Source organism: Ailuropoda melanoleuca, chromosome 6, assembly GCF_002007445.2.
Source record: "Ailuropoda melanoleuca isolate Jingjing chromosome 6, ASM200744v2, whole genome shotgun sequence".
NCBI classification, from domain to species: domain Eukaryota; kingdom Metazoa; phylum Chordata; class Mammalia; order Carnivora; family Ursidae; genus Ailuropoda; species Ailuropoda melanoleuca.
Window position 1 is genome coordinate 118,562,208 of NC_048223.1, and position 26,301 is coordinate 118,588,508.

At 40.0% G+C, this 26,301-nt stretch overlaps 1 protein-coding gene across 4 annotated transcripts in view; it reads left to right on the top strand.

Moving 5' to 3' along the window:
* SEC23IP (SEC23 interacting protein) overlaps positions 1-22,722 on the top strand; it is a 43,036-nt gene extending 20,314 nt beyond the window's left edge. The window contains exons 11-19 of one of the 4 annotated variants that reach the window (XM_034663364.1): positions 275-427; positions 2,589-2,684; positions 7,090-7,287; positions 11,971-12,126; positions 12,523-12,625; positions 14,106-14,291; positions 14,967-15,129; positions 15,623-15,724; positions 21,598-22,722. In XM_034663364.1, the coding sequence (XP_034519255.1) occupies positions 275-427; positions 2,589-2,684; positions 7,090-7,287; positions 11,971-12,126; positions 12,523-12,625; positions 14,106-14,291; positions 14,967-15,129; positions 15,623-15,704 (1,137 nt within the window). In that variant the 3' untranslated portion in view covers positions 15,705-15,724; positions 21,598-22,722. The remainder of the gene's footprint in view (positions 1-274; positions 428-2,588; positions 2,685-7,089; positions 7,288-11,970; positions 12,127-12,522; positions 12,626-14,105; positions 14,292-14,966; positions 15,130-15,622; positions 15,725-21,597) is intronic. The other 3 variants (XM_034663365.1, XM_034663366.1, XM_011219982.3) reach the window with 3 other exon arrangements.
* Positions 22,723-26,301: the final 3,579 nt, after the last annotated feature.

Consider the following 26,301-nt stretch of genomic DNA (forward strand, 5'->3'; position numbering starts at 1 on the left):
TTGTCTTCCTTATGGATTATAAATTTAAAATGGAGAAAGTTTATGATTTAAAAAAATGTTAAGTAAATTATTGCAGAAAACGGGAGCAAGAGTGATTTATTCAATTGATGTACTTTTTTAGAGTATTCAAACTTTGGATGATAAACTACCTGAAATTATGATTTCTGTATGGAGCAAAATTGTTTAAGATTTGCTGTAGATCAGGAGACATATTATGGGAGTTTTTCTGAGGTTTGCAATGTTCCCCTGACATTTTTTTTTTCTTTCCCTTAAGGTGCCTGAAGAGCCAAGGTTGACTTTGGAGGAGTCTTGTGACCTTGACGTTGAAAATGAAGATGTCCTAAGTTTGCAAGAAACTCTGGAAGCACTTAGCCTCTCTGAATATGTTAGCACTTTTGAAAAGGAAAAGATTGATATGGAATCTCTGGTACTGAGGATAGTTTGATTCTTTTTTTTTTTTTTGGTGGGCAGCAAAGCAAAGTTTATTGAGTGATAGTAAAGTGATAGTACAAAGCTCCCAAAGAGGAAGGGGACCTGAGAGGGTTGCCCTGATTTCTTTTTTTTTTTTTTTTAAAGATTTTATTTATTTATGTGGCAGATTGAGAGGGAGAGAGAAAGAGTTCACAAGCATGGGGAACAGCAGGCAGAGGGAGAGGGAGAAGCAGGCTCCACACAGATCAAGGAGCCTGACACAGGGCTCTCAGGACGCTGGGATCATGACTTGAGTCGAAGGCAGATGCTTAATCGACTGAGCCACCCGGGCGCCCCCGTTTGATTCATTTTTGTTTAAAATTGTTTTTCCTTTGTATAAGATCAAAAATTAAGAATCATTTGAGGGGCACCTGGGTGGCTCAGTCGTAAGTGTCTGCCTTTGGCTCAGGGCGTGATCCCAGGGTCCTGGGATGGAGCCCTGCATTGGGCTCCCTGCTCTGCTGGGAGTCTGCTTCTTCCTCTCCCACTCCCCCTGCTTGTGTTCCCTCTCTCGCTGGCTGTCTCTCTCTCTGTCAAGTAAATAAAAAAATATTTAAAAAAATTAAGAATCATTTGGATACTCATATCATAATACATTTCAGATAAGGCAGAGACTTTAATGTTTAAAAATAGAAAAACACAGGAGTTTTGTTTGTTTTTTAGTATAATCTGGGAGGGCTTCTAAGTAGGCCACAAAACCCAGAAGCCATAAAAGAAAAATTGCATGTCAGGAGATGCCCTAAACAACATCTAAAGGCCAGTGGTAGATTAAGAAGAATACTTGGAACACACATTAGAGACAAAGGGCTTATTTCCTTATTATTCAAAGCTCCTGTGAACTAGTTACACAAAGACCATCAACACAATAAAATAGGTGAAGAATATGAGCAGATGATATAGAAAAAAAGAAATAACATTCTTGTCATATGAAAACTCTTGAGAAAAAGGCAGATTGAAAGTGCAGTGAGTTTTTTTTTAACCTTTTGGTTAGGCAAAAATAAAGAGCTTCTTAATAATGTGGGGCCAGGATGATGGTAAGTGGGCACAGTTTACATATTGTTAGTAAGACTAAATTGCTACAACCTCTATGGAAAGCAGTTTGGTAATACCTTTATTATTTTTAAAATTTTTAATTTTTTCTTTTAATGCAGGATTAACTTTTTTTCTGATGAAGATTTTAGTCTATTTAGAATGATAAGGTTGGAAATTTTATTTTTTAAATTTTTTATTTAAACTCAATTAACATATATTATTAGTTTCAGAGGTAGAATTCAGTGGTTCATCAGTTGCATATAGCACCCAGTGTTCATTACATCAAGTACCCTCCTTAATGCCTGTCACCCAGTTACCCAGTTACCCTATCCCTCCCATCTACCTCTCCTCCAGCAACCCTCAGATTATTCCCTATAGTTAGGATGGTGGTAATACCTTTTAAAATACAAAAAATATAAAAAAAATACAAAAAACCTTTTGTCACAGCAATTTGCCAGGAGTAATTCCAAATACAGAAATATTCACACAAGACTATCTATAAGGATGCTCGCTACAGCGCTGTTTATGATAGCAAAACCTGAGAAGCACCTTCGTGTCCGCTGGTAGGGCACTAGTGAAATAGTTTATGGTGCATGCACGTAATGAGTTGTAGTTGTTGGGTGAATGAGGCAGTGTCAGAGATAATGGCAGGCAACGATTTCTAAGATGCGTTATGTGAAAAGAGCACAGTTCAGTCCCATTTGCATAGCAGTCTACACACACAAGGAAAACCATGTAGGTGCCGTGTATACAGAAGGTGTACAGAGCCTCAGAGAACTGGGTGGTTGGGACAGGAGTGGAGGGGAGAGACTTCATTGTCTGCTTGGCTGTGTAGCTTTTGAATTTTGTACAACATGCATGTGTTTGCTGCCACACATGACTAGGATGGTTTAGATGTGGAGGGCTTAGATTTTATAGCCTAAATTAATCCAGGATTTAAAAGCAAATTGACTTTTAAAAAATTGGATCTTAGATTGCTTCGATGGTATGGTTTTTTTTTTTATTTTTATCATTTCCTGAGTTCAGTTTCACTTCATCGATCATTAGACCGATTAACTAATGTGCTTGTTTATTTTCTTTTAAAGCTTATGTGTACTGTTGATGATCTGAAGGAAATGGGCATACCCCTCGGACCCAGAAAGAAGATCGCTAACTTTGTGAAACAGAAAGCAGTTAAACTGGTAAAGGTCATTTGTGCTCTAAAAACAGAAACCAAAACTCATCTTTGACTAGCTTGTTTATATTTTGGAAGTTTTTGTTAATAGCAGTATGGTTAGGCCAGCTAGTGTGCTCCCTAGGCACGCTGGGCATAGGGGCGGAGCTGATGGACGTGCAGACTTTAGAGTCAGTCAGAAGTGGAGTTCAGTCCCAGGTAGGGTAGCTGACCAGCCTGGTTTTTCTGGGACTGAGAGAATTCCCAGGATGAAGGACTTTCGGTTTTAAAATTGGTATTTGGGGATTTCTTGGGGCAAAAACTGGGTAAGCCCTGGACAGGTGGATGAATTGGTCATCCCAGTTCAACTGCTTATTAAGTCCTTATTCATGAGCAATTTGCTTAACTTTTTAGATCCTTAATTTCCCTAATTTCTAAAATGTAAACGAGGGTTGGATTAATGCATGTAAGCTTAGCCCCCAATAAATGTTAGCTCATTTTCTCCCTTTTTAGTCCTCTCCATCTAGAGAGATAAGAATAGACTCACTAAAATCTCATTAAATAACCCAAAAGCAAAAATTCTTAACAATACAAAACAAGCAATGACTAAAAAGTGTGTAGAAAGAAATAGAGCAATTGGGAAAAACTCACTTGTTTCATTTAATTTTCATTTATTTATTTGAAGATTTTATTTATTTGGGGGAGGGAGAGAGCGAGCGAGCATGAGCAGGAGAGGGGAGAAGCTGAGGGAGAGGGAGAAGCAGATTTCTGCCGAGCAGGGAGCCCGATGAGGGGCTCAGTCCCAGCACTCTGAGATCATGATCTAAGTTGAAGGCAGATTCTTAACCGTCTGAGCCACCCAGGTGCCCCTAATTTTCATTTATTAATCAAATTAATTTTTCAGAGATTTTCTAAGTACTTAAAAAATTAATACTTAGGGTGACTATTTTTATTGTTTACATGGTCTATGTTGATCCATCTTTTGAACTTCTGTGCTTCTTTTATTTGTGTTACATATTTACAGCTTAGGATATGTCACTTTATATGTAATAGGACCATAAAGTCGGGACTGATTTGTTCTGATTAGCTTAAGCAAATTGAATTATTTAAGATTTTATTAATATCTTTTGGCTCAAGCACCTTGTTAATATTTGGGATTTGGAGATGAATTGAGGGTATGTGGTGCAGTTAGGGGCAGAGATTTGACCACAAGTGACTCATTGGTCCTGTAACAGAGTGCTGCCCATGTTGTCAGAGCCAGGGGAGGGGTGGCAGTTCTGGCCTGGGGAAAACGGGCTGGGGAGGGTCAGAGAAGACTCCCCCAAGTGTTGATGTTTGAGCCTGAAGGAGAAGTAGGATCAGGGGAAATGGCCTTCCAGGAGTGGGCTTGTGTTTACCTGTGGCTGAAATAGCAGGTGAGCTGGGAATAAGGTAGGACAAGGGGTCCCCGGAGGCTGGAATGGCAGGTGTAGGAGCTTGGATTTTCTCTTATAAGGGAGTGATTCTCAAGAATGTTTTTATGGGCATGAGAGTCATGGTGCTTTTAAACAAACATTGTGAAATGCTGACCTGCTTATTAATTCTATCACAAATTATAGTTTAGTACCAAATCATGTTTAGTCTAAATTTTAATTTTAACTTTAGAAATTTTAAAATTTAAAAATATGTGCAAGGAACTACGTTATAAAATTTCAGCCGTGAGCAAATGTGTCTGTAATAAATGAATTTTTGAACATATTGATTCGTTCCTGGTTTTTCCATTAACATTTGCTTTCTTTTGCTATTGGCTAGGGCCTACTGGCTGATAAGGAGTGCTAAAGGAAAAAAAAAGTGCTAAGCTTAAAATGGAGACTATTATCAACTTGATTAAAAAGTTTTTTTGGGGGGTGCCTGGGTGTGGTCAAGCATCTGACTCTTGATCTTAGTTTAGGTCTTAATCCCAGGGTTGTGAATTCAAGCCCTGTATTGGGCTCCACGCTGGGCATGGAGCCTAGTTAAAAAAAAAAAAAAAAAGTTTTTGAAAATCCTATAACTGGAAGATTGTACTTTTTGACCCCCTTTACCCATTTGTTATACCCTCCAACCCCCACCTCTGGCAGCCACCAATCTGTTCTCTATTTTATGTTTGTTGATTTTTAGATTCCCCATTTAAGTGAGATCATATAGCATTTGTGTTTTTCTGACTTATTTCACATAGCACGATGTCTGCAAGGTCCATCCATGTTGCACTTGGCAAGAGTTCTTTCTTTTTTTATTGATAAATAATATTTCTGTACACACCACACACAAACATATTCATCCACACACACACAACAAAACTTTGTTCCTTCATCCATCAGTGGACATTTAGGTTATTTCCGTATATTGGCTATTGTGTAAACAATGCTTATGAAATTGGGGATATAGTTGTCTTTTCAAGACAGTGATTTTATTTCATTTGGTTATACCCCTAGAAGTGTGAAATGTTGGATCATATGGTATATCTAACTTTTAATTTTGGGGGGAACCTACATACTGTTTTCTGTAGTGGCTACACCCGTATACATTGCCATGAACAGTGCACAAGGGTTCCCTTTTCTCCACATTATTTCCAACACTAGTTACCTCTTGCCTTTATTGATGATAGCTATTCTAACAGGTGTTGGGTGATAGCTACCTTATTGCGGGCCGGAGTTGCATTTCCCTGATGATTAATGATGTCGAACATATTTTCATATACCTGTTTGGGATGTGTATGTGTGTCTTCTTTGGGAAAGTGTCTCTTCAAATCCTTTGCCCATTTTTTAATTGAATTAATTAAAAATTTTTGTGTGTGAATTGGACCATAGTTTCATTTTAGTGCAGTAAACCTCTTGCTTCAGTTTCTGAGGGGACGTTGTTTGAGAACCACTGCTCTAAGGCAATGGGGCACTGAGAGGCTGTTGGCAACCTCAGAGCACTCATTGTAGTTATCCAGTGACTCAGTGAGATATGATGGGGGTATAATAGGAAGTGGAAAAGAAGGCTGGCAGACAGTTTTATTTCTTCTTTATTTTGCCTGCTGAATTAAACAATTAGACTTGTTTCTCTGATTTCCTAGTGTTTGGAAGTCATTAATAGACAAGCCCGATTTGGCCAGGCGCCACGGGTGACTTAAACAGAGACGGATGCAGTCACATGCAGCATGGGGAGTGAGGACCGCTGAAGGGGGGGGCTTCTGGTGACCGGGGAAGTCCACCCATGGCAGCTGTTCACATTCCCCTGATGTGTGGCTGCTGTGTCAGGCTGTGGTCACTGAGTGGATTTGATCTCGTTACTACAGGGATACACTGGTTCCACAGATGCTCCCAGAGCTTTGGTTTACTTCCTTATTTATGGAAATACATGGATCTTAAGTGTTCAGCGTAGTAAGTTTTGAAAGTTTTTGCACCTGTGTAATCACCATCTAAAGCAAGAGTTAGAAAATTTCTTTTCTTTTTTTTTTTTAAAGATTTTATTTATTTATTCGACAGAGATAGAGACAGCCAGCGAGAGAGGGAACACAAGCAGGGGGAGTGGGAGAGGAAGAAGCAGGCTTATAGCGGAGGAGCCTGATGTGGGGCTCGATCCCATCACGCTGGGATCACGCCCTGAGCCGAAGGCAGACGCTTAACCGCTGTGCCACCCAGGCGCCCCTAAGAGTTAGAACATTTCTGTCACCAGGTAGTTCTCTCATGCTTTTTCTCGTCCGCTCCTCCCTCTGTACGAGTACTACTCTGGTTTCTGTCACTGTTGAGTTTTGCCTGTTCTGCAAGTTCGTATAAATGGGATCAGTGTCATGTACTCTTTTGTACCTGGCTTCTCTTACTCAAAATAGTGTTTTTGAGATTCATCCAATTATTGCATCATTTGCAGTTCTATCCTTTCTATTTCTGAGTCGTTACTCTGTTGTGTGACTCTAACCACAGTGTGTTTGTCTATTCTTCCCAAAATGGTTTTGAGGAAAACCTGTCAGTGGCTCCATGCAGACATAATGAGTGTAAACATGTTGACTGAGGAAATTTCTCCCCAAATCTACATCTTTATAGGAAGTATGTATGTCACAATTATATGGTACTTTAATCTGAGTCCATAAAGGAAGATAGTTGGCATTTTGTATTAAAATTTTAAGTTATATAGAAAAGTAGAGTGAATAGTGTAATGATAGCCAGTATTTAGATTTAACTGTAGCTGTTTTGCTGTTTTTTCTTAGTCTCTTAATCATTTGTTTTTTCTTAAGAATTTTAAAGTAAACCGTAGAAATCATGGCATTTCTTCCCTAAATATTTAGTGAGTGTCTTTAAGGACATTTCTCTGATCACCACACTGCCTAAGAAATTACTGATCATTCCTTAGCATTGAGACAGCATGTTCCATAGTTGACAGCTGATTAACTTTTCCTCAGGGTTGTGTTACGAAATGTTGGTGTTTCACAGGAACAGAAAAAAGCAGCATCAGAAAAGAAGGCAGTGATGGCCGCTTCGACAAAGGGACAAGAGGAAAGTGCTCAGAAAGCTAAAGAAATGACTTCTCTCCCCTCGGAATCTAACGGGTCCAAGAGGAAACTTCCAGTTGGTGCTTATGTGTCCTCTGTGCATGTTGATTATGAGTCTTTTGAAGTTGGCACTGGACAGGTAAGTTTACATGTTGATTAGGGCTGCATGGTTTATACTGGAATCACATATTTTTATTATTGGAGTTGGCTTTAAATTCTTTAAATAGTCAACATTTGTGGGGGGTGGAGAAAACATTTTCCCTCAGTGAGATTGTATGCTTCTCTCAATAAAAAAAAATATTTATTTTGAAATTTATTTTTATTCTTTCCACCACTCATTCTTTTATAACACGAGTCTCTCAAAACTACTAGCAACAGAGTGGCAATAGTTAGAAAATCGTGTGAACACAGTTGTCCCCGGTTACCTGTTGTTTAGCTCTCTGTGGTTTCAGTTAGCCATGGTCGACTGTGGTCTGGAAGCAGATGATCCTCCTGACGGATGGTCAGAAGGTCAGTAGTAGGCTAACGTTACGTCCCAGACAAAGCCTACATCATTCACCCTGCTTCATCTCATCACGTAGGCCTTCTGTCTCACATCATCACAAGAAGAAGGCTGAATGCAATACAAGAAGACATTTCAGGAGAGACAGACTACATTCACATAACCTTTATTATAGTATAGTGTTGTAATTGTTCTATTTTGTTGTTGTCGTTAATCTCTTACCCTGCCTAATTTATAAATTGAACTTTATTGTAGGTAGGTACGTATCGGCAGAGACAGAGTACGTAGAATACAGTCTTATCTAAGGTTTCAGATGTCCATGGGGGGTTATTCCCTTTGATAAGGGGGGACTACTATATACTTAAATTTCTGTGAGAGAAACTTGCTGTGTTCACTTAACTTACATGTTTTAGTATTCACAAGTCTTCCCTTGCAGAAAAATTTCTATAAAAATTGACCAAGGAGTCAACAGTGCTGCATTTAATAATATACTTTAATATACTTACATCTCAGTAGCTTAGAAGTATTAAAATCTTTTTAGACCTTGTTACTTTCAGTGTATTTATAGTTGTGTCTGTAAGGTTCCATTATGCTAAGTGAATTCAGGACTGATTTAAAGAAGGCAGAAAATGGAACAGGGTGCTTGTAATAGCCTGTTCAAGCTTTTAAAGCCAGTTCTTCTTATTTTTATTTTTTTAAATGTATTTTTATTTTTCTATTTTTTAAAAAGATTTTATTCATTTGAAAGAGAGAGAGAAAGAGCACAAACGGGGAGAGGCAGAGGGAGAGGGAGAAGCAGACTCCCCTCTGAGCTGGGAGCCCCATGTGGGGCTTGATTCTAGGACCTGGAGATCACACGCAAGCCGAAGGCAGACGCTTAACCGTCTGAGCCACACATGTGCCCCTTAAACCCAATTCATTGATAAAGATTGCATTTTAAAATGTCTTTCTTTTAAAATATAAGCAAACTTGAACATGCTTTTTTTTTTTTAAATATTTATTTATTTATTTATTTGACAGGGAGAGAGCAAGAGCGCACGCACGCGCACAAGCAGGGGGAGTGGCAGGAAGAGGGAGACGGAGAAGCAGGCTCCCCGTGGAGCAGGGAGCCTGAAGTGGGGCTTGATCTCAGGACCCTGGGATCATGACCTGAGCTGAAGGCAGATGCTTAACCGACTGAGCCACCCAAGCGCCCCAACTTGAACATACTTTAGCAAATAAAGGGCAGATATTTCCTCACTTAACTGTGAAGGATCAGAGTACAGAAGGAGATTTGTGGAACCAGGGGCTCCATATGACCAGGACACTCTCACTGTGTGCCCATCTCCGGAGCTGGCCTTCTCCATGAACCTGGAATCATGGGTGTCATTGTCTATAGGCTCATCTCCTTATAGCTTTATGACCACGGAGGAAAAGGAATCTCCCCTGGTAGGTCCAGTTAGGAAAATATACTTGACCTGGTTTGAGTTACAGGTCCATTTTGGCCAATTCGTACTGCCTGAGGCATGGGGCACAGGTTGTTTGACCCACTCCAAGTCACATGCCACCTCCATGGTGGGTGGGCCAGTGTGGGCAAGTAGGGTCTGTTACCCAAAGGATTGTGGGGGTAGTGTAAACAATAGCCTGTGTGCATCATTCATTGCCAGAAATCCAAGAAGATCTGCTTAAGCAAGAGAGAAGAAAAAATATCATACTCTCTTTTGCCAGAACTAACCATTGTGAACTGTTTGAACAAGGCCTTCTAGACTTTTATTTAAGCATGTATTTATATATATGTTTTAACAAAAATGGGGAAATACTACATATAATGTTTTAACATTATACTGCTATTTTCAAACAGTATATTATGAATATATGCTCGTGTCAGTAAATATTTCTCTCATTTGTAATGACTGCTTTGTTTTACTGTTTGGACAGATAATGATTTATTTTGTCATTTACTTTTTATTGGATGTATTAGTTTGCTCGGGCTGCCATGACAAAGTATCACACACTGGGTGGCTTTAAACAACAGAAAATTTAAACAACAGAAATTTATTGTCTCAGTTCTAGAAGCTGGAAGTTCAGGAGTGAGGTGTCAGCAGGGCCATGCTCCCTTTGAAACCTATAGCGGAGAACCCTTCTTGGCCTCTTCCAGCTTCCGGCAGTTTGCCAGCTGCTCCTTAGCTCATAGGGGCAGCTCTCCAGACCTCTGTTTTCACATGCTCCTCCCTGTGTCTGCATCATCTTCCTTCTGTGTGTCTGTCTCTGTGGCCAGATTTCCCCTTTTTATAAGAACACCAATCATGTTGGATTAGGGCCCACCTAAATACCTTATTTTAACTTGATGACTGCTGTAAAGACCCTAGTTCTGAATAAGGTCTGAGGTACTGGTACGTGTGTCTCTTTTTTTGGGGGACACAGTATGTAACCCATAACATTGGACATGTAGGCAGTTTCTAGTTTTTCACTCTTTTAAGCAATCCAGTGATGAACACTTTTAAACCAATTTTCTGTGCACATTCTTTGTTATTTCCTTCAGTTAAATAAGTAGAAGTGGGATAGGTGGGCACAGAAATGTACACAAGAAAACTCTGGTAGTTACTTCCACTTGCCCCTGAAAAAGTTGTGCGGGTTTGTGCTCTTGTAGGCAGTTATTAAAACTGACCCCTTTCCTCTTTCCTCGCTAACACTGGTGCTATCATTCTCCTTTACAGATAGGTAGTGTTCTCACTTTTATCACTTTCTTCTGAAGAAATGACTTTTTCATGAAAACAGAAGATTTTTACTTTCTTTTTAGTATTTCTTTTATCTCTCTGATAATCTTGTAGGGAAAATGGCATCTCACCGTCTTTCTGAATGTTAGAGAAGTTAGATATTTTCTCGTATGTCTTCTAGGCATTTTTCTTTTGTGAAGTGTTGCTTTTACCTACTTTTCTACCGAGTTTCATTTCCTTTTCAGATATTAAGAATTTATGTTAAGGATATTAGCTCTTTCTCATCTATGTTGTAGATACCTTTCCAGTTGGTAATTTTTCTCTTAACTTTGTATTTTCTTCCTCTTCTTTTTTTAAATTTTATCTGGAGCTGGGGGAAATGCATAATCTTGAGAGCATGTCCGATGTGGCCCTCATCAGTAGCAGAAACCATTGAATTTGCAAACATAAGGGCAAGCCAAGGGATGTACAGTCTAGACTTTGTTAGAAAGGGCAGCCTAGTGTAGTAGAAGGTGCACTGGATTTGGAATTCGAAGGCTCGTTTTGCCACTCATTGGCTGAGTCTCTTCGGTGAGTGATGTCATCTGTCTGAGCTTCATGTCTTCATCTAGGAAGTGGACATGATAATCCCACTGTACTTCCTTTTCTGGGGGCCTCTCTTGTGCACTTGGGTTATGCCGTTCATTGTTCTTTGTTCTCAGGGTACTGGAGTGACAAAGACCTATATCCTGCCACTGAGCCACGAGTGTAGGTGCTTTCTCCTAGTCTAGGCAGTTGTCAGTGAGCTGAGGGGCTACACACAAGCTGCCAGAACAGAGGCTGTCTTGGGACAAATCATTTTTCTACTGGAAAGGAACTTGCTTGAACAAAGATGGTAGTTATAAGAGAAGTAACAGTTGTTGAATGCTTAAGATATGTCAGGCTCTGTGCTAAGCACTATATGTGGATTTGGTTTTTTATTTTTCAACCCCATTATGAGTTTGGCATTGTTATGGTCCCCATTTTATAGATGAGGAAACAGGCTGAGGCAAGAGAGGTTAAGAAACTTGCCCAAAGTCACACAGGAAGGCGTGGAGCCAGAATTCAAACCCAGGCAGTTTGAATCTGGAGTCTGCAGTTTTAATAGTATTTATAATTAAAATAAATATAATGCTTACTGTGTACTGTGTGTATTATGCTGTACAACAAGTAAAAGTATAGCCAGGGGTTGTAATAGTCTTTGAAGATTTTAAAGAGAATTTTTTTTTTTTTTAACATTTTATTCATTTATTTGATGGAGAAAGAACAAGCACAGGCAGGGGAAGCAGCAGGCAGAGGGAGAGGGAGAAGCAGGCTCTCCGCTGAGCCGGGAGCCAGATATGGGGCTCGATCCCAGGACCCTGGGATCATGACCTGAGCCAAAGGCGGATGCTTAATGACTGAGCCACCCAGGCGCCCCTAAAGAGAAATTCTTTCGTGCTTGTAAAATAGCTGACAATGATGATAAGCATTATAGGCCACACCTGGAGTGGCATCATCTGCGTTGAGATGCTTTTTATTAAGTGCAGTTCCAGCTTGAACTTTTGAATTTTTTATTATATGACATTGGAATGATGATCTTACATTGTTTTTTGATTTTTTCTAGGTTTCTGTTGTTTACAATTCATTAGACTTTGAACCAGAGATTTTCTTTGCCTTGGGATCTCCAGTTGGTATGTTTCTCACTATTCGAGGAGTGGATAGGATAGATGAGAACTACAGGCTTCCTACGTGTAAAGGATTCTTCAATATTTATCATCCAGTGAGTGACATGAACTACTTTTTATTTTGAAGATGAAACACCTACATAGAAACACCGATCAGATCATCCTAATAGACTCTCAGATTCTTATTTCTTGGGAACTAACTCTGATTTTGATGTACAACTCAACTCTTTGTCCTAATAGAGAATAGTCTGATACTATACTGTCTAATAAACTTTTCTCCCAGAAAGCCTTTGTTCAAGGAAATAATTCTGTTGCTTTGTTTGCAAAGTAATTTTATTCACAAATTTGGAAGTTATCTTATAATTACCAGTAGGTGAATAACTTGTGAAAAAAATAAAAATCTCTGGTTTGCTAGTTATCCGTTTTATTGCCCAATTAGGATACATAACTCAAGAGAGCTTTTCTTAAATTTCTAATTCCTTTTTTTACAGCTTGATCCAGTGGCATATAGATTAGAGCCTATGATTGTTCCAGATTTGGACTTGAAAGCGGTTCTCATCCCACATCACAAAGGCAGAAAAAGACTTCATTTAGGTAAAAAGCAAATACTGTGAAAACGTATTTCCTTCCTCTCATTTTGTAATCTGTCAGTCCTAATGAATTATGTCCTTCCTGTCATTTGTAATTATGAAAATTTTAACACTAGGACCTTTCTGACAAGATTAATGTTATTTAAGTGCCTGCTCTGTTTAGAACCTGTTTATTAAATGTTCAGAAGAGCTATAAAGAAAGTTTTGAATGACTTGCTTCTCCTTGATGACTTTCTCCTTGATACGGAGTTCTGTTGGTTGAGATACTTAGGAATGGGGCAAGTTGGTACTAAAGTGATAGATTTTGATAGAATTTGCTCATAATGTTTAGAGTTGGGAAGCAGAGTAACACTTGAACTAAGGACCAACAAGAAATAAACTTGATGCTAAGTCAAATGAGCTGTTACTTCCTTGCTAACTAGATAAACTTCTCCAATTAAAAACATTCATTAAACATAATGGATCAATAATAATTCCAAGTGGGGTTTACGTTTTTCTTATGCTTGTTAATGGTGTATATCATCCATCCATTGGCTTAAAGGTTTGGGTGGAAAGGATTGGAGTGCAGCGGAGAAAAGGGGGCAAAGTGATCATGCCCTTTTATTGAAAGTTGGATTTTTCTTTTTTTTCTTTTCTTTTCTTTTCTTTCTTTTCTTTTCTTTTCTTTTCTTTTCTTTTCTTTTCTTTTCCTTTCTTCTTTCTTCTTCCTTCTTTTCTTTTTTTTTTTTTGCTTACATCATGGTTTTAAAAAATATTTAACTCTTATGGAGTTAAAATGGGAAATTTGATAACTCAAATACCTTGAAATCAAATAGGATTTATTAGGCAAAAATAGAAAAGGTGAAGGGGCAGGGGTTTCTTTATTTTTAAATTAGAAGTTTGTATTGTGGTTGTATTAGAATTTCAAGTTGTTGAAACCATTTTACCATTACAGATTAGAAAAGTAGTCATTTTTTTCATCTTGCGGGCCCATATATTTTAACTTACAGAAAAAAAGCACATGACTATGCCTACATTCTCATGGTATTTGAACTCCTTCTCACCTTTTTTTTTTTTCTTTTGTGGAGAGAGGAAATTTATGCATTTTGGCTGGATTAGCTTTAGTTGTTAAAAAATGACAGAATAATTACTGTACAAAAATTTTTAGAAGATTTTAGTTTATTTATTTGCCGGACAGAGAGCATCAGTAGGGGGAGTGGCAGGCAGAGGGAGAAGCAGACTCCTTGCTGAGTAAGGAACTTGATGCAGGACTTGATCCCAGAACCCTGGGATCATGACCTGAGCCAAAGGCAGACGGTTAGCTGACTAAGCCACCCAGGCGTCCCTCTAGAAAACATTTTAATATGTTGAGAGTTCTTGGTTGAGAAACTGTGTGTGTTTGGTGTTTCAGAGAGAACTTATTCTGTCTGTTAACTTTTGTTTTAATTTTTATGGTACAGAATTTTATCCAGTGACTAATTGATGTGTCATCTTAATCTCTTTAGAGTTGAAAGACAGTCTCTCTCGTATGGGATCTGATTTGAAGCAGGGTTTTATTAGCTCCCTGAAAAGTGCTTGGCAGACATTAAATGAGTTTGCCCGCGCTCATACCTCTTCAACTCAGCTGCAAGAAGAACTGGAAAAAGTGGCCAATCAAATCAAAGAAGAAGAAGAAAAACAAGTAGTTGAAGGTAAATTTGTCATTTGAGGCATTTTCTAGTACAAATGTTATTTGTAAACATAATACTTACGAATTATTTAATGATGCTTTTCTGTTCTGGTCTTTTTTGTTGAAGTGTAGAGTTTTTTTTATAAAGGAAAATCTGTTAAAATGAACTGTACTTCGAAGTGCATGTCATTCTTTTTCTGGGTTTTTGCCTGATAATTGCTGGACTTTTTATTCTGCAATCTGAAGTTTTTGTTGAGGTTTCTAAGGCCAGAGTGGAACATCAGAGTTGAGAGCTAAGCTTGTATTCAGGCATTTTAAAGACCCACTATAAGAAATTATCTTCCTGGTGCTGTTGTTTAACTGTGTCGTTATATTGTAGACTTTATCTGCATTGTCAGGTCATTGTGCCATGATGTTTTTGACTCTCAGATTCTAATTCTGTTTCCTTTCTTTCTACAATGCTCTCTCATCCCTTTTCTTCAAAACTTCTGTCAGCTCGTTGGCTCTTTCTCCTCTCTCTCGGGTAACCAGCCCCTCCTCCTTCCCCTGGCTCTTTGGAGGAATGGGAAGTGAGCCTGGTAGTTTCCCAGGTTGCTACGTGTGTCAAGCGATATTCTCTTGAGCCCAGAAAGTCAGCTAAAGTCAAAGGATAATGATTAAGTGATTGACTTTGATATTGAAATGGTTTAAATTCTAGCAGAAAAGATTGTTGAAAGTCCAGATTTTTCCAAGGATGAGGACTACTTAGGAAAGGTTGGAATGCTAAACGGAGGCCGCCGAATTGACTACGTTCTTCAAGAAAAGCCAATAGAGAGTTTTAATGAATATCTTTTCGCTCTTCAGAGTCATTTATGCTATTGGTAAGTGGTTTCTTCTTTGATAACATTCATGCGGCTTTTAGCTGCTAGCACATACAGCAGTTTAGGGAGACTGTTTAACTGATTTCTCACTTATGATGGAGTGTTAATTACAAAGGCCATATATTCAAAATCAGTATTTTCCCCCTATATTATCCACAAGATGGCAGTGTGTCCTCTCTCTTTGACCAAAGGCCTTTGGTACTTGCACACTGATTTTGTAGGGCTACCTTTCACAGAATGGGAGTGGTAGGGACTGAAAAGCCATCCTTTCAGATGTCCCCTGTCACCGTGGAGGATTACAGCACAGCTCTTTTGTAGCTGATCGGTATCCATCCAGTGTTTAAGGACAGCTTTAAGACTACACTACTTTATTGTTGTTTGCCTTTCTTAGGTAGGGTTGAATACAACAAAAGCTGCATTTTCCACCTTTATGCATAGAGGTTAATTTCTACTAATGGTCTTTTAAGTAAAAGTGTCCTTTTCTTTGTGATAGGGAATCTGAAGATACTGCCCTGTTGTTACTTAAAGAAATTTATCGAACAATGAACATTAGTCCAGAACAACCCCAGCACTGATTGGACTTCAGTCTCACTGTGTGAGTTTATCTTTATTGTGCGTGTACAATCTGAATGTTTCATTCTGAAATCCTTTCTTTTTTTTTTAAGTAATCTCTATGTCCAACGTGGGGGTGGAACTCATGACCCTGAGATCAAGAGCCGTGTGCTCCACCAACCAAACCAGCTGGGTGCCCCTCAGAAGTCTTTTTTATGGAGTTGATGTTAACTATAATTTTCTCTTTTTTCTGTTTGTTCCTAGTGTTTCTTTTTTCTTTTTAAAAAAAATCTTAGAGTAGAGACATTAAAGAGGGGAATTGGTTTGCAAGCTACATATCTGACATGTTACAGTTTTCTTCCTAATTCTGCATAAAATTTGAGTTCTTTTATTTTTGGTTTCTTTCTAAAAGGTATTTCCAGGAACATCAGTTAGGAATTCCTTTGGTTGTAGATAACAGAATCCAACTCACTGTACCTTAAATGAATAGAGGTTTATTTTTCTTGTGTAACGGGAAGGGTTCATCTGTCGAGTGATGTCACTGGACATTCACATTGTTGGCACCTTTTTACCTGCATGTCGGTTCTTAATCCATAATTACAAGATGGCTCCCATGGTTGCAGGCACTGTGTGTACATTTAAGACATGAATGACGGGGAAAGGACAGTGGCAGTTATATCTAATCCTTTTATTTTTTATTTTATTTTAAAGATTTTATTTCTTTATTTGTTAGAGAGAGAGAGCGAGTGCGTGCACGTGCACAAGCAGGGAGAGCGGCAGGCAGAGGGAGAACCAGGCTCCCCACTGAGCAGGGAGCCCGATGTGGGGCTCTGTCCCAGGACCATGGGATCATGACCTGTGCAGAAAACAGATACTTAACTGACTGAACCACCCAGGTGCTCTGTTCCTGGCACTTTTTAATTTTAATTTAAATAATAAATGTTAAGTTCAGCTTCCGCCTTCTTATTTTGGAGAGATAACCACTTTCAGTTGGGTTTCCTTGGATTGCCCTGTGCACATCCAGTCAAATGTACGTGCATGTAAAAACAAAGGGATCTCATTGAACATATTGTTTTGCAACTTGATGCTTTCAATCAGCTTTATAACTTGCACAGATTTCCGTATTAGCTTGTATCTTTTTCATTCTCTTTCATGGCTGCATAGTAATAATCTCTTGTGTGGCTGTATTCCATCTTACTTAGCCAATTTTCTGTTAATGCATACTTAGATCATTTCCTAATGTATATTAGGGAGTCTTACTCAACAGAGTAGGTAAGAGGTCTGAAAAACCATTTTATAAACAGACTCTTGATACAGTTGTATCAGTTCTCACCATTTCTGTTATTACAGTACTAAAATAAACTAAAGGTAATGTAAAAAGCTACCCCAGTTCAGATTTTCAATTACGAAATAGTCTCTCATTTGTACCAAATATTTATTTGGTACTTACTATGTGCCAGGCACCAGTTTTCATGCCGTGGATAAGTGGAAAATAAGGTAGCATTCTCACCTTTAAAGAATTTACCTTCTACTGGGAGGAGATCAATAGTAAACCTGTGCTCTAATCCATAAGTAAATTTCAGATATTGATAGGTCTTGTGGAGATAAAATAGGAAAATGTTGTGAGTGATGGGTTGCTTCTGGGGAAAGCCTTGCTGAGATGATGACATTGGAGTTGAAATTTGAAAGGTGAGAAGGAGGTGAACATCTGAGGATATGGGGAGAATGATCCAAGCAGAAGGAAGGGCAGCTGCAAAGGTCATGAGATGGGAATAGACATGTCACCTTTGAGGGACAGAAAGCAGACCACTAGGGCTGGAGGTCATAAATGAAGGGGGGAGCACAGGAGGAGAGGAGTCAGAGGTGGGCGGGCCTGATTATGAGGAAGCTGGGAGGGCCTTTGCATTCTACTCTAAGTATAAATGGAAACATGGAGGGTTTTAATGGGAAGATTGATGTGACTTGGCTTAGACTTCAGAAGGAATGCTCTCTGGGTGCTGGGTGGAGGGAAGACTGCTGGGCAAGAAGGGAGGAAGGGAGAACAGTTAAGAGGCTGGTGGTGATGTTGACCAGGGCTCTAGTGGTAGGGGTGGGGAGAGATGATTGAGTGCACTTGTGTTTTGGAGGGAGTGAAGTCCAGGACTTCCAGATAAGTTCATCATGAGGAAGGAAGGAAAGAAGTTGAGGGTGACTTTTAGGATTTTGATGTGAGCTGCTGGGTGTATTATGGTACCTTTTCCTGAGAAGGCTTGTGAACAGAGCATAGTTTTTTTGTGAGGTGTGGGGATGGGAATCCGTAGTTTTGTTGTATTAAGTCAGTAGTTGATGGTCTGAAGCTCAGAGCTCAAGGTAATGACCTTAAAATCATCAGCATATACGTGGCCATTTGAAGCTAGAAACAGGATGAGATTACCTTGGAGTGTGTAGGTGGAGAAGAGAAGAGGTCTGGTGGACAAGGAGGAGTGAAAGAAGTGAAAGAAGATTTGGGGGCTTGTGATCTCAGGGAAGCTGAGAGAAGATTGCTTCGAGAGAGAGTAGCCAGCAGTGTCCAGTGCTGCTGAGAGAGAGGTCGAGGAAGAGGAGAACCAAGACTTGGCCATTGGCTTGAGGCGAATGTAGGACATGATTGGTTACCTCGAGCAAAGGTGTTTTTGTGTCATGGCAGAGGTAAAGTGGGTGGAGGAGAGGTAAGGGTCAGAGAGGAAAGAGTTTTTCTCTGAAAGATAATAGAAATAAGATGGCGGGGACATTTTATGATATTAAGGTGTGTTTGCTACTGAGAATGATCCAGTATTGGGGGGTGAAATTGGTAAGGCAAGAGTAAAAGGGGGTAATCATGGAGGGAAATACTTGAAAAGGGAGTTTGGGAAGGGGCCAAGGCCAAGTGAAGCATTTGCTCTTAGGAAAGGAGCAGGGATGCATCTTTCCCGGTAGCAGATGAAGGAGGGGAGTGTGGGCACTGATACAGATAGGATCTTCTTTCCTCTGGGGGAGGATGGACAATAAATAAATGATTGCAGCGTGCCAGATGGTAAAAATAGAGCAGCAGGGTAAGGGAGAGAGGGAGTGCACTTGGGATGGGACAAGTTGCTATTCTGTATAAGATGGTGAGGGACACTCACTGGTAACATGTTATTGAAGCAAGTAAGCCAGGTGGGTATCTGGGGAAAGAAGATCATTTCAGACCGAGAGACCGAGAGAAGATTTATCGATTTATTGGAACATAAGAGCTGTCTCATTCTTTGTAACAACTGTGTAGTATCCCATTGACTGCTACACTATAGTTTTTGTAGCCAATTCTTTGTTGATGGGCATTTAGGTTATTCTGATCTTTTACTACTATAAACAATGCTCTGGTGATATGTGATGTTTAGTAGCTGCGGTGTATTCCATTTTATAGTTCTGTTATTAAAGTACTTAAGTTATCTACCATTGTTGGGTGTTTAGATGTATTTCCAACTTTATTATAAATCTGACATATAGTTGCGTGTACCTGTTGAACATATCTGTTTGGGATAAATTCCTGTATACAGCATTGTTGGATCTAAGAGTGTTGCACATTTGCCAAGGATTTTGATCTACACCTGTTGTTAAATTGCGTTTCAAGGGCGCCTGGGTGGCTCAGTCATTAAGCGTCTGCCTTCGGCTCAGGGCGTGATCCCAGGGTCCTGGGCTTGAGCCCCGCATCAGGCTCCTCCGCTGAGAGCCTGCTTCTTCTTCTCCCACTCCCCCTGCTTGTGTTCCCTCTCTCGCTGGCTGTCTCTCTGTCAAATAAATAAATAATCTTTAAAAAAAATTGCGTTTCAGAAAGATTGCCCAATTTTCATGTCTGTTTAAGTGCTGATTTTCCTGTATCCTTGCCAACACTGGGTATTACCATTTTAGGAATTTTTGCTGATTTGATAGCCATGGATTGTTATCATTGTTTTAGTTTATATTTCCATCACTGGTGAAATGGAGCATTTTTGGTATATTTCAGTGGCCATTTGCCTTTCTTGTCAGTTGCCTAGTCGTGGCCTTTGAGCAAAAGGTGTGGAGGTGTGGTGTAGGGTATTTTTGTTTCTAACTGATTTATAGTTATGACATTTTAAGGATATAAACCCTTTGTCACTGCAGAGTTGTTTTCCAGTTTGACATTTGCCTTTCATTTTTGCTTTATTTTGGGGGGTTTGGGTGGATAGAGAGCATGTTTTAAAAATAGGTAGGCCAGTCTTTTGAGATTATCATTTCAATAATTATGGTTAGTTTTTTTGTTCTTAAATGGTTTTGTTTTTCACTTAACTTTATAGTTTAGAAGAATATAGTTTAGAAGAATACAGGGGGATTTTTTTCTTAGTTTTTTTTGCCTGTGGCGTATATTGAAAGGTACCCTTTTGTCATTGATATTTCTGTGATATGCTCTGGTTTGACATTTTTATTATATGCCCAGTATTTGTTTTCTTTCTTTCTTTTTTTTTTTGATGAGAAAATTGATTTTTTTAAAAAATTTAATTCCAGTGTAGTTAACATACAGTGTTAAGTTCATTTCAGGTGTACAGTGTAGCGATTCAACACTTCTAAACATAACTCAGTGCTCATCACGAGAAGTGTACCCAGTGTTTATTTTCTAGGCTTTTGGACATCTCTTCTATTGACTTATTTATCAGACTACCATATTTCACTGATTTCAAGTCCTATAAATTCCACATTTTATCTTTAAATTTGGACCGCATCATCTAATCAGCTGTTGCCTAAATGGCGGTTGAGTTCTTCCCGAGGTGGTTTGCATTTTTTTCTGCAATTTACTGCGGTGGGGCGAGGGGGCGCATTATCAGCCCTGAGTCCTCTTAAACTAATTTCTCTGCTTGAGATATTTTGGGCTATGCCACTGGTGTGAATTCAGACCACAAAATCTGTGGGCTGGCAGGACGGGGGGACCAGTTCAAATACCAAGGAATATTTTTTCTTCTCTTCCCATTGTCAAAGAAGATGTGTGCAGACTTCTTTGTTGTCCCTTGTAGAATAAGGGTTATTTTTTTTCTACCTTTCATTGAGGCTGGAGCCATCCAGTGTCCCCACTTTTTGAGGTGGACTCTGTCCTTTTAGACTCTGTATCCTGAGCACCTTTCCTTTTCTTTTCATGGATACATAAAATAATGGTGCATCTTACATTTAATGGTGTCTTACACTTCGTGAAATGTATTTTAGGATTGTAACTTGATAGATTTTACCGTCTGGCAGTGCAAGGTCTTAGTACACCATAAGTCTTGGCTCTTGTTCCAAATGAATTTTGAAATGACTTAAGTTCCCCTCACAGTCTGTCTCCACAAAACAAAGCAAAACAAAACCCAAACAATGTAGTTCCAAGATTTTAATATCACCTAATATGAAAAACTAAGAACCTTTCATTTCACACATAATTTGTTCACTGTTCATTGTTTTCTTTCTTCTTATACTTGGTTGTAAAATTTGGGCAGGAACTTAAGTTCCTGATACTGTTTTAATACTATAAAATAATTAATTTAGAATATCGACAGTTGTCAGTTGTATACATGGTTCACATAAGTATAGAGCACTTCTGTTGAATAATTCTTTAGGTTTATCTCCTTTAGTCCTTTTTAGAATTGTTCTTTAAAAAGCCTCACATGAATTTGACAGAAATTTTTTCTTTTACTTCCTATACTCGTTTTGTTCCGAAGCTCTACCATGCTAGTTGATCTCACTGGACACTCCGGCCGTACTTTTGTCCCTTCAGAAGCAGCCCTGAAGCCTGTGCTCACAGGCCATGCTCTTCGGAGGCAGTTAATTAGCAGTGCAGGTGTAGTAAAGCTGAGCACCTGACAGTATTCTTTTACTTCAGAAAGGAACAACAGCACATTAGTATATTATTACTGTAAGTTTGCGAAGTTCACCAACGATTCTTTTTTTCTTTTAAAGACTTTCTTGTCTTTCCAGAAAGTTGGAGTAGAAATTACATTGCGGAGAAAACTCTCAGAGGACATTCCCAGTTTGCTCCTGTGACGGATGACAGAAAAGTGGTTCATCAACATCTGCTCAGAAAGAATTCTCACAAGTAGGAAGTCATTTGAAAGAAAGCGTACAGAACAAAAAGACAATGAAGAAAATCAGTACCACGTTTGGACAGTATGGATAAGAAAATGTAATTTTAAAAATGATGCAATTAAAATTCCTCAGATCAGGTTAGTTGTACAGCTGTCAAAGTAATGCGTGATATCAATGAAGAAATATTTGTGGCATGCAGACGGTTATTTCTATTTCTTAAAAACCTATTGTCAATGGGCTATTAAACTTGCATTTTTTTAAATTAATGTAGTATGTTCTTTTATTCAAGTATGGACTTCTTGAGAAACTGTAGTTATATGATTTTCCAAAAATTTATGTTCTACTTTAAGTGTGAGTTGTAGTTCCGAGCTGCTTTACTGCAAGGTCATTTGTGTCTAAGAGGAAATAGCCAAGATCGCTTATATTCCGAATTGAATCTGAGGTTTTATGAAGCCTTTCAAGCACTTGCTGAGCACATGGTTGTGGAAGTGAGACGCTCCTGCAGCACAGAGGTCCTGGGAAGTGCTCTCCCGGGACACGCATGTCCGCTAGTGGGGGTGTTGGGGGGGGCAAAGGGGAGGTTTTCCATTTTGTCATCTGAGGTAGCTTTGTAGTTGCCTCGTTGCTAAACTTTCAATTAATGTGAGAACCAAAGTAGAGTTTCTTGTCTTTTTTTTTGCTTTGTATTAATTTCACTTATACCAAAGTGTTTCAAAGTATGAAATGTATTGCTTCTAGACTATAAATCTACTTCCTGAAAAGACTGTTCTGTAATATTTCACTTTGTTTTATTATAACTTCAAATTATCTTAAATATTTTCCTAATATTACGTGGGAATGCTGATTTTTCTTCTTTTGTTATGCGGTAGAAACATTTTACACTTTATTACATAGTTCTCATGGAACATAGAATATTTTGGAAGCTACATATGATACACATTTTTTGTGTATATATTCTAATTAGTGTGAATAAACTAGTAACTGCATTTTTAAAAAGCAGCAAGCGTTTCTCGTCTTCCTTAAAAATATTCCTGTGAGTTCATCGTTCATTTACTTTTCATTGTGAGTGCCTGCTGTATGTAGTTAATTCATAGCATTTGCTCCTAATAATTGAATTAGGACAGAACAATTTTAGAGCTGCACGTGATCTCAGGCAACATATATTCATTCCAGCTGCCTCATTCTGCAGCCAAGGACACAACGCTGCATGCCTTTCTCTGACTGCACATCGAGTGGCAGATTGGGGCTGGAATGCAGTTTCACTGACTACCTTTTGGCCTTCATGTCTGGACACATAGTACTACTGCTTTTCACTTAATTTCCACTTAACTTCCCCAAACTGATGAAATAAAGAAAAATGAGGATTATTTATATATACTTAATAAAATCCAGTCTAATTTGACTTTTCACCTTAAAACTGGTTTCAGCAGCATCATTCAGACTATGTCTTCTGAGTATTGTGCGCAGAGAAGAAATACTTGAGCCAATGTCCAAAGAAGAAATGTGTACCAGCTGAGTTTCAGGAATCTTGAAATTTTATTTTAACACTTGAAACACGAATTAGTTTTTTGGTGACTCTGCCTGTGGACATGTATTTATATTACTCTTCAATTTCTTTTTTTTAAAGATTTTATTTATTTATTTAAAGAGCGCATGTGCATGGGAGTGGGCGGTCAGAGGGAGATGGAGAGAATCTCAAGCAGGCTCCATGCTTGATCCCACGACCCCGAGATCATGACCTGAGCTGAAATCAAGAGTCGGACGCTTAACTGACTGAGCCACCCAGGCGCCCTACTCTTCCATTTCTTTAAACAAAACAAAAAAAGCAAAACTGTTAGTAGGTCCCATGAGGGCAGAATCTGCACTTATTAGCATATTGTTCACTGTCGATACCACCATGCCTAGCAGTCTTGTCACATAGTAAGGCACTTTCCAAATATTTTCTGTGTAAGAGAACTTTAAGACTCAAAAACATGATCTAACACTTGGAAGAGACCGTGGAGGACCGTCCAGATCAGTGGTTTGTAAACTTTTTTTTATTTTTTAAAAGTACTTTATTTTGTTAGAGAGAGAGAGCGAGAGCAAGAGAGCGAGCATGAGCATGGGGAGAGAGGAAGAGGGAGAGGCAGACTCCCCCCTCCTGAGCAGGGAGCTCGATGTGGGGCTCTATCCCACTACCCTGAGATCATGACCTGAGCCAAAGGCAGACACTTAACGCCTGAGCCACCCAGGTTGCCCTGGTTTATAAACTTTTAAAAAGAGGCAGAAGCCTTTTTCAAGTGAGAACTTTGACCAAATTCCGAACATAATCTAGTTGTGACGATCTGAGTCAAGCTTGACCTCCCCCTTTCCCCAGGAAGAGCTTATCCCCTCCTGGAACCTCCTACTCTAGCCCCTAATCCGGGTTAATGCCCTCACTTTCCCCAGGTGAGGAAGGTCAAGTCTCTCCTTCTGAAAGGGTTTCATATGCAGAGGAAGGTCAAGTCTCTCCTTCTGAAAGGGTTTCATATGCAAAGTGTGGGACAAAAAAGCATCAGTGTCTGAAGGTGGAGGTCGGAGTCCTCACAACACTGATGATGGTAACCTGGCTGGTTACCTTGACGTGTACCAAGGGGAAAATACTTTCCAGCTCTGACAGACCTGTGTGTTTCTTGAGTACCAAGTTTTCTCAAAACCAGAGTGTAATTATAACAAACTACACAGGTTATAGTGACTTGAGGTAAGTATGTTATTGGAAGATGTGATCCACACAGAGCCTTGGCAATGAGGCAGAGGGTAGATAACCACCATCCTGGCAGGAAGATCGTATGTGTGAGATAGTCACTTACGACATACGGTCTGACTGTAAACGGTGCTGGCGATCAGGACTGTCCCAGAAAAACCAGGGTGATTGGCCTTGGTATTTATCTTGCCACTGTTGTAGGTTTCTAGGACGTGAGGCATCCCACCACCTTAGGGTTTACCAAGCAATACTCTGGTGGTGACTTGGCTTCCTGTGTAGATCTTGCCGTCTGGGGAGTGGGTGAACTGAACCGCAGACCCTGAGTGTTCGGTTTTCTTCTAAGTTACAGGTCTTGTCTCTTGGTAGGTTGGTCCTCTGGCTTCGTAGGAGTTAGTTGTGCAGGTGGGTCCTCTCAGAGGAGTTAATAGAATTTAGCTCCATGTGGAGCTGAGGTGCTGACACGGTGTGCCTGCTGTTGTCCGTCTCCCTGCAGAGCATCTCCCCGAGATGTCTAGTCTCCTTCCAGCAAGTGATCAGCCCTGTCCTGGCATTTCATCTCCAAATTGAGCTTCACAAAACCTTGATAGCATCATAAGGAGCTCTGGTGTCCACCTGCTTGTCTTTGTGTCCAGGCTCTTAGCTGTGGCTCCTCCTGCAAGTCTTTTCCTCCTAACGTCTCGGCAGGCAAACTGGGTTTTGGTTTTGGTCTGTTACCTCTGCCATGAAATTCCTTCACCTGAGTTGTGAGACTAAACGTAAATATGAGTAATGTGCGCATGACAGCGCCAGGCACGTGGCAGCACCCAGAATGTCGCTTGTGCTTACCGCTGTTACTGTTGTGTCACCAGGAGCACTGAGGTCAGGGAAGACCCAGGCCTTCATGGCCGGCTCGCTGCCACTTTCTGTCCCTGGGCCAGGTTTCTGGAAGCTGAGAGCTGCTAGCGGCTCCTCAGGGGTGTGAAGCGTGGCAGCCTGGAGGAGGGGGCGGGCACTAGAAAGAAGGGTGGGCGCCAGTGGAGCCAGTTGGGGTGGGATGGCAGGGCGGGGACGCTCATGCTGATCAGCAGGTCCGCAGGATCTTAGCGCTTGCTTGTAACCTCTGCGTGCCCTGGTTCTCGAAGCTCGTTTTGGGGTAAGGATCAAGAAAACGTGTTTTTCCTTCCTAACTTCTCTTTCTCCCTGACATTTTGTTTTCCTGCTTTAAAATACCAACCCTTTTAGATTTTCCCCAAACCCATCCACCCCACGGAACACTCGGAAAATGACTTCACGTTAACACCAGTGGGAGCTCTTGAGATAAGATACTTCCTTCTTTTCGTCTCAGGTCAAGGGAAACGAATTTGGAGAGTATACGTGCTTAATATTCTAGGAAATTATCATAAAATGTGTTCAGCATGTATGAAACTGTGTGAGGACACATAAAACACGCCAGGGATTATCAAGGACCCAGCCGTGAGCTGGTGGATTGGTTAGGGGGTGAGCTGCAATGTGGTCATGGACAGGTGGAAACGGTATACTTGGGAAGACCCACCGTGTTTTTCTGTCATTTCTTTTGTCAAAAAGTGACTTATAAGAGACTGTATTATGGAAATTTTCTTTTTTTTAAGGTTTTATTTATTTGAGAGAGCGCGAGAGAGTGCGCGAGAGAACGAGAGTGAGCGCGCGAGGGTGCGTGGGCATGCGCATGAGCCCGGGGAAGGGGGAGGGGCAGAGGCAGGGGGAGAAGTAGGCTTCCCGCTAAGCAGGGAGCCCTGGGACGTGGGACTCAATCCCAGGACCCTGACATCATGACCTGAGCTGAAGGCAGACGCTTAACCGACTGAGCCACCCAGGCGCCCTGGAGGTTTTCACATACT